The sequence below is a fragment of the Rosa chinensis genome, chromosome 5 (assembly GCF_002994745.2).
Source record: "Rosa chinensis cultivar Old Blush chromosome 5, RchiOBHm-V2, whole genome shotgun sequence".
NCBI lineage: Eukaryota > Viridiplantae > Streptophyta > Magnoliopsida > Rosales > Rosaceae > Rosa > Rosa chinensis.
The window spans coordinates 74,534,048-74,541,842 of NC_037092.1; the positions used below are offsets into that span (position 1 = coordinate 74,534,048).

Consider the following 7,795-nt stretch of genomic DNA (forward strand, 5'->3'; position numbering starts at 1 on the left):
CGATAAGGTCATTTTAACAGAATATTTAGGGTTGGCTCATGTTAATTTAGGTTAGCTTCACAATCACCTTACTAATTTTGAACATTGCAACTCGAATTGAATTGATTTCAAGTGGGATTCGAAATGTTTGAACCGATCAATTTCATAACTAATTAAGGGTTGGAACTGAATGATTTGAGCAACCGATTTTGAAATTTGAGACAAGATCAAATTAAAATTTTGATTAATAAGACGAAATAAAGGATATAAGGTTAATTTTTGTTGGATATTTTACGATAAAAATTGTACATGAAGAAAAAAAAATTTATATTCACGAAAAAAGAAATATTCTTAAATTTATCCCTCGTTCCGGATAGAGTTATAATCATTTGAATTTTTGAAATGTAGAGTGGATTTCTTTCTCCTTTTTGTTGAACCTGTAGTGAGCAAGTTGCGATTCTCCAACAGAAACGACACTGTGTTATGGGACTTGATAGAAGTGTTTGAGGAGGGGGGCTATTGGGAAGATTGGGACCTTGGCTCATTAATGGACACGTCCTATTAATTCAATTAAAAGGTGCGAGATTCGAGGTGTGCTCTTTTAAAGATGATGATGATGCCCTACCACCCCAGTCAACAACGACAACATGTTTTCCACAATTAAAAAGACACCATGTTGCATGTGGTGCAATTTGCAAAGAGCATCTTACACAAAACACAAAATTTAGGGATTTTTATTTTTATTTTTTTTATTTTCCATCTAAATTAACGCAAGTTTATCCGTGGGTCACTATGTTAGATATTATTACAGCCTTTTGATGTTTATTTCCACTTTTTGGGTCAGTTTTGTGGCATATAAACTGACTTGGTGGTCCCAACTCAGAACAGTTTGAAAATTGTGCTTGTAACTCAGATGGTGAAAATAAACATAAAAAAAATCAATACAGTTTATTAAAATTGACCGAATGGGTGAACGAAAAGACAGTCTCATAATTATAAAATATAAACACTCGAGTGTTAATACGAGCTTTTAAATAGCACTTTTTGACTTTACACACCCTTCAGTCATTTCACATATTAAGTGAGGGAGAGAGTGGAGGTAAAGAGTAGTGCCACCTTTATTTTGTTACAGTAGTCGTAAAAAGTGTGTTATATATTGCAACACAAGGTTTCGTTCATTTGTGATGAAACAAGACTTGTCTACTGTCGAAAACATGTCATGAGGTTCATCCTCATTCTAATAGCATAAATATTTGTAATAGTAGTCTGCCGCATGTACAATATAACCACTCCATTCATTGAACCTAGGTTCCTCTCACTGTATCAAGTGGAAACTAATGCCACTGAAAACAACTTGTTAAAGTCAAGTGATTTATGAGCTTAAATTGCATACTATTATTTAATAGAAGAGCAGATTGTCAACCATATTTAAAGGAACTCCTTACTTCGTCAAATAGTCAAAACTTTCTAGTGGCAGGATGAAACTGAGTGTTATAGGATTGTTTTTCCCGCAGCAACATAGTGGGAAAACTGATAATATTAGTAAATTATGGCTCTGCGTGAGGAATATATTTCTAGTATGTCGCCACAATTGTAAAGCGAATAGAGTAGTCAGTTGTGCATTTTTCGCTAATTAGTGCTTGTTAGAATACATATGTTTAGTTGAGACTCCTGTTATTATCTCGGCATGTTCTCTTTATGCTTATTGTATTTTATGGTTTAGGCAAAATGTCCCCCCATATATTCTACGGTTTCATTAATGATCAAGACTTGAGAGTAGCCGTACTGGTTTCATTTCAAAAAAAAATTCGAGGAACTCAGTTATTTTTTCAAAACCTAAAAAAGGAAGGAAAGAAAGAAAAAAAAAATTGCAAAGTTGCCTGACGCCTATGTTCTTGGGCTTTGCTATTTATACAATATTAAACAGCCCAAGGTGAAATTATCTATAACCCAATAGATTAGTCGTGGGTTAACAATCATTAGTTTGGATAATGACCCTGGTAATGATTTCATTGCCTTAGATGGTAGTAGATATATCAAAGTACGCCCTAACTAATAGGATAATAGCCCACTAAGGCACTACATAATAAAAAGGGAATGATGGACCATTATGGCACTAATCTACTCACCCCCTAATTATGATTCTAAAGTTGAAGGCCCCCATATAAGATCTAGAGTTCTAGACATCCAGGTGACTGCCGCTGTCAAAAATAAGAGTTACCCTAAACACAATAACATAGGTCGTAATGTCGTATAAGGCTAATCATAAGTCACTAATGCATACGAATGGAAATGGGAATGTAGAAAGCAGGCGTTGAGACTAGAGTACAATTTCACATCTAATCAATTCCAAATGTCCTATAAAGCTAAACATAAGTCGCCAATGCACACAAGTAGGGGTGGCGACTAGAACCTACTTCTTGTCGGGGTAATTGTTGATTCAAAATCTCCTGTGAAATATGCATCCACCAATGACTAATAGTCACTCACATATACATGAATGACGACATTATTAAAAACTATACTGTCATATAAAATGTAACGTTTGTGGTCGTTCACATTTTAACAGTGAACGACCACAGAAAATGACGGTGGGGTGTGCCCTACCAGATTCTTCCCATAGCAAACCAGAGTAGGAAAAGAGATGAGAATGACAAAGCAGTGGAGCAGTTGGTCACATCGGACGGGGACTGCTCGGCTGGTGCTGGTTCTATTATAGAGCAATTCAAACACGAAGTAACATCTTCATCGTCAGCCCGTGTATAACACGCGTTGTGCAAATAATCCGATTCTGTCTTTAGGGGGCTTGAGATTCTAGAGTGACCGATACGAGCCGAAAAGAGAGTGGATACGGCATCGCTCTCCTACTCAATTCCACTAGCCACCATCTGGAAGGCAAAGAAACGAATAATAAGTGAGCTGAGAGGGGGCGGTGGTTGGCGAGACGTTGGCTGCGATCCGCTGCGACACGTCAAGTACGCCCGGGGTCCATGATTTGTGACACTTCCTTACGTGGATCCAGGTCATTGGCCAGTCTGTACTAGTAAGTTTCCGCCGTGGACCCCCACAAAGTGGTGCTTCTGCTGAGCCGAATGAAATCGGGACACGTGTAATGGGTCATCGACTTCATCAACTTTGCAATTATATAGGAGGAGGGTTGGCCAATGAGAGTCCTGCCAGTGAGAGGTAAAACCTGGGTGTGGTCCCCACCTCCACTCTGAGGTTGCAACCGTAAAAAGAGTTTGAAAAGGATTTATCGGAGCGAATCTAGTCATGCACATGTAATCCTTTTTGTTAAACCTGAATCAGGTCCGATGGTTGGGATTTTATCATAACAGAAAAAGGGCAAAAATGCAAATAGATATTTAGTTTTCGACGCTTAATTCACTTATTTTAAAAAAGAAACATTTTTATTCAAAATGTCTGATTTGATCGTAGTATCATTTACTTAAGTGACATAAGTCTTCATTTTATAAGTGAAGCTCATGAGTTCAACTCACAATAAACTAATTGTTGTATAAGTCTTCATTTTATTTGAGTATTATTTTTTTTATTTTTTTGAAGGAAATAAATTGAATACATGGATCAAGATTTGCTACAATAAGTACATGTAAATATAGTGAATTACATCTTAAAATAAGAGCATCTTAAGCTAGTATATGAGGAACTTGATTTGTTGTATGATCATTCTTCTATTTTCATTAAAAACCATTAAGTAATTAGCCATGCGCTTTATTTTCAAGGCTAACTTCATCCCTTTTAAGTCACATTATTAATGAATTAAAATATGAAAAACTTTTAAACAGCCAATTACATGAAGAATTTTTTTGTTTGTTTTAGAGTTACATGATGATTTTTAACAAGTAAACAGCCCAGAATGAATGAATGAGAAGGCTAAAAATACATACAATACATTTTATTACGAGTTAAGAGGGCTCCGAGAATAGAGGGAAGCAACTAGGGTTTTGGAAAAGCACAGAAGAGGTTGTTGCCTGTCCGGCGGCGCCCCAGCGTCGATCATAGGTCCAGGCCTCATCGATGAGTGGCGGGTGTTGCCGGACGGGATTGTGGGGTCTTGGGGCTCCAAGTTTTGGTATCCGGTTCAACCTTCTTGGTCGCGTATGACGTTTCTTTCCTCTCAGGCGGCGATGCAGGCGGGCAGGATGGCTGGTTGGCGGTCGGCGCAGGGTTGGAGCAGGTGGTCAGAGGCTGGATCGTGGCGGCGGTTTGCCATGGATCGTACGGCGCTGATTCCTTCTCCGAGTTTGGTCGATCATCGAAGAGTGCAAGGGTGTCGAATTTTCTGGCGGTTGGATGAAGCCGGGCGTCAAGGCACGACGAGTTTCTCACTGATACTCGGTGTGGGCTCATCGAGATCTGGCTTTATGCCTGGATTTGGCCGACCAAAGGTGAGGTTGGTGTGGCTTGCTGCGTGGATGGAGTCTTTCCGGCGGTGCGAGTTTGACGGGACAGATCTATGGTTGTGGTCTGCAGGCAGGTCAACTGAAGTGGAGGAAGATGATTGCGGCGGCTGGGCTATATTTTTGTTTAAAGTAGTTTTCTTGGTTAGGAGTTCGATTAGGGTTTTGGTTAGGTTTTTCTGGTTTTTAGCATGTCCCTACTCTGTTGAGCTAGGGTTGGGTCAAATTGAGGTACCATGTATGTGGTGTTTTTCCTGGGGACGAATTGGTTTATTGTCGGTTTTATCTTATGGTCAATGTGCTGACGAGCGATCCTTGCACGTGGCCTGGCATCTTTGGGACACGGTGTGGAAGAGGGCGTTGGTTGTTGTTGCGGTTGTCTATGAGGTGGTATCGATATTCTCGGGATTCTCGGTAGCCCGAGGTGTTGGGCGGTATATGTGGTTAGGGTTGGGCCCTTTCGGCTCATGGAAGTCATCTATGGTGATGGACCCGTAACTGGTTTAGGTTTTAGGGAGGAGAGTGGGGAATTCTTGTCCACCACCGGTCATTCCCGTGTTATGTAATTTGGTTTCATTTCAATAAAGGATCTTATTCTCAAAAAAAAAAAGAATGAATGAATGATTAAAGTGTACGAAGAGATCTAAGTTTAGTGACAAAAGTAGTATTTTTCAAAGAATGTTTCACACCCTATTATTCTTTTAAAATACTAATTACACTCCCTGTTGACCTATTCTATGGGTTAAGGAGGATGAATATCTTCAAAATATCAGTCCAGTGTTAAATATTAAAAAAATTATATGATTATTTGTGATATACTTTTTCTAAAAAAATAGAATAAAGTGTTATTTAATTAAAAAAAGAAAACAGAAACATAACAGAGTGTGAGTGTTATTATAATACAGGGAAACTCTTTTTTTCCTTGCATAAATTTCAGTATCTACAAACTTCTTGCTATCCAATCACAACAACCCACCTCTGAGAGAACTCTTTCCCTCTTTCTTCAAAGATTTTAGCAAAAATTTAGATTCATTTCTTGAAGCTCGGCTATGCTGGCTCTGCTTTTTTGAAGCTTCTATATTTCCCTTTCTCTTTCCATTGATAGCTCAGACACACGCTTTTTTCTTTCTCCTTTTTTCTTTGTTGCTCCGGCCTCAAGGAAACAAAGAAGAAACAAGAGATCTCCCCCCCCCCCCCAACTTTCTTCCATTCCTCCTCACTCTCTCTCCCAATTGGGTTCTCACCCACTTGTGCTTCTCTTCCTTAGTTTTCCTAGTTGGGATTCCAAAGAAGTACAAGAAGCTGCAGATACAACTGTGTTATCTTTCTTCACCTCTGTTGCAAGCTTTACCCAATTGGGTTTTATCCTTTTTCTGTGTTTGTGGTTTGCTGAGACTTCAATGGGTTCAGATCCCATTAGACATTAGTGGTTCTGGGGTTTATCTTCGAGTTTTTGGTTTTAATATTATTTTCAAGACCAATTCTTTGAATATGGGAAAGGTGGGTCTTTTGTAGATTCCTATACAGATAAAGGTATTCTGATTCCTTTTCTATATGCTCCTTGATTTAACACTGATATTATCATTCTGAAACCTCCACCTCTTCTTCTGCATTTCCTGTACGCACTTGTTCTTCGTCTCTCTGCTCTGTTTCCAATCGCCAAAATTTTAATGCTGTGAATTAGAGGGACTTGATTTGGTATTATGAAGCTGGAAATGGAAATTCTATCCCCTTCATCCTATTTCTCAGCCTCGAATTGGCTCCTTGAGGAGACCAAGAGCTCGAAATGGACTCCAGCGGAGAACAAGATGTTCGAAAACGCCTTGGCCTTGCACGACAAGGATACGCCGGACCGGTGGCACAAGGTGGCGGCGATGATACCTGGGAAGACGGTAGGGGATGTGGTGAAGCAGTACAAGGAGTTGGAAGCTGATGTGGGAAAAATCGAGGCGGGGCTAGTCCCTATTCCGGGATATGGTACCTCCCCATTCACATTGGAATGGGTGAATAGGCATGGCTATGATGGATTCAAACAAACTTATGGGATTGGTGGCAAGAGACCTTCATCAACTAGACCTGCTGATCATGAAAGAAAGAAAGGAGTTCCATGGACAGAGGATGAGCACAAGTAAGTTTCCAGATTTAAATATGTTTTTCGCTTTGATTGTAATGCAAAGTGATCCCATGCTCAGTTAATAGATAATTGGTTCTTGAACTGAAATCATTATTATGTATGCAATGTCAAGCATGAGCAGGACTCTAGTTGTTTGTGCTTTTAGGCTTAACTTCAGTTTTTGGCATTGTTTTTATGAATGTTTTGATGGTTGTGTGCATAGGCTGTTTTTAATGGGACTGAAAAAGTACGGCAAAGGGGACTGGAGGAACATTTCTCGGAATTTCGTGGTAACCCGAACCCCGACTCAGGTGGCTAGTCATGCACAGAAGTACTTTATCAGGCAGCATTCAGGGGGAAAAGATAAGAGAAGAGCGAGCATACATGACATAACAACTGTGAATCTCAGTGATACCCGAACTCCATCTCCAGATAACAAGCCTCCCTCGCCGCCGGATCACCACCACTCAGCTGCTTTCCCTCAGCAGCCGAATTCTGCCAGGATCCCGCCTTTCCAGTGGCATCAGGGCGGCAATGGAGCAAACATGGCTTTTGGTCAAGCTCATGGGAACATGTTCATGTCCAATACTTACGGTGTTGGTTCTTATGGACTTAACAAAAGCGCGGTTCATGAATCTTACTATGCACCTCAGAATATGGTTTTTCAGATGCAATCCGCACAGCACTACCCTCATGGATGATAATCTAGCAGCTTTTCTACTGAATCATCTGCGGGATTTATGTCCCATTATGGTCTTTTAGTTCATTAGTAGAGCGGGGCGCGCTATATATGAGTCTTGTTTTTTGCTTTCATGGTTTCTTGTGAATATGTCATTCAGAACTTTGAGTTAGTCTTGAGTATTATAAGGGGGAACAGGATCAAGTCCTGGAATTTCAACTTATGGAATATGAATGAAAACCGAGTTGAAGCATCTCGAAAACCCTTTGTTGTGTTTTTTTGCACCCAATGGATCTCATATTCCGTTATCTGATTTCAAACGGTGATGAATTATTACTGAAGGCATCTAAATTGAGGGAGAAGAGCATACAGAAAATGCTGTTACATTTCAAATTCCGGTACACTGAATAGTTGACTGCCCCTTTATTTTGATACCTTAAGAATGAAAAATGGGAATTCAATGAGATAATGCATCTTCAATCCTCTCGCAGACGTGAAATTCCAAGCTTTCCTGGAATATGAAATAAAGGGGCACAATCAAGATAAGCATCTTCTTCACTGTGGCTTTATTTGTGATATGTCTAAGTAATATAAACTATGATT

At 39.7% G+C, this 7,795-nt stretch overlaps 1 protein-coding gene across 1 annotated transcript; it reads left to right on the top strand.

The window, feature by feature from the left end:
* The first annotated feature begins 5,332 nt into the window (after positions 1 to 5,332).
* On the top strand, positions 5,333 to 7,456 carry LOC112202136 (transcription factor DIVARICATA). Its single transcript, XM_024343055.2, has 2 exons — positions 5,333 to 6,528; positions 6,737 to 7,456. Exons 1-2 carry the CDS (start codon positions 6,104 to 6,106, stop codon positions 7,212 to 7,214), a joined length of 903 nt encoding a protein of 300 aa, XP_024198823.1. The 5' UTR covers positions 5,333 to 6,103; the 3' UTR covers positions 7,215 to 7,456.
* The last annotated feature ends 339 nt before the right edge of the window (positions 7,457 to 7,795 follow it).

What these genes read in the sequence shown, in the direction of transcription:
- LOC112202136 (XM_024343055.2), top strand. Translation starts at nt 6,104, where the DNA reads ATGAAGCTGGAAATGGAAATTCTATCCCCTTCATCCTATTTCTCAGCC. An exon ending in TGGACAGAGGATGAGCACAA is followed by an intron (nt 6,529 to 6,736) that starts GTAAGTTTCCAG and finishes TTGTGTGCATAG; the next exon opens with GCTGTTTTTAATGGGACTGA.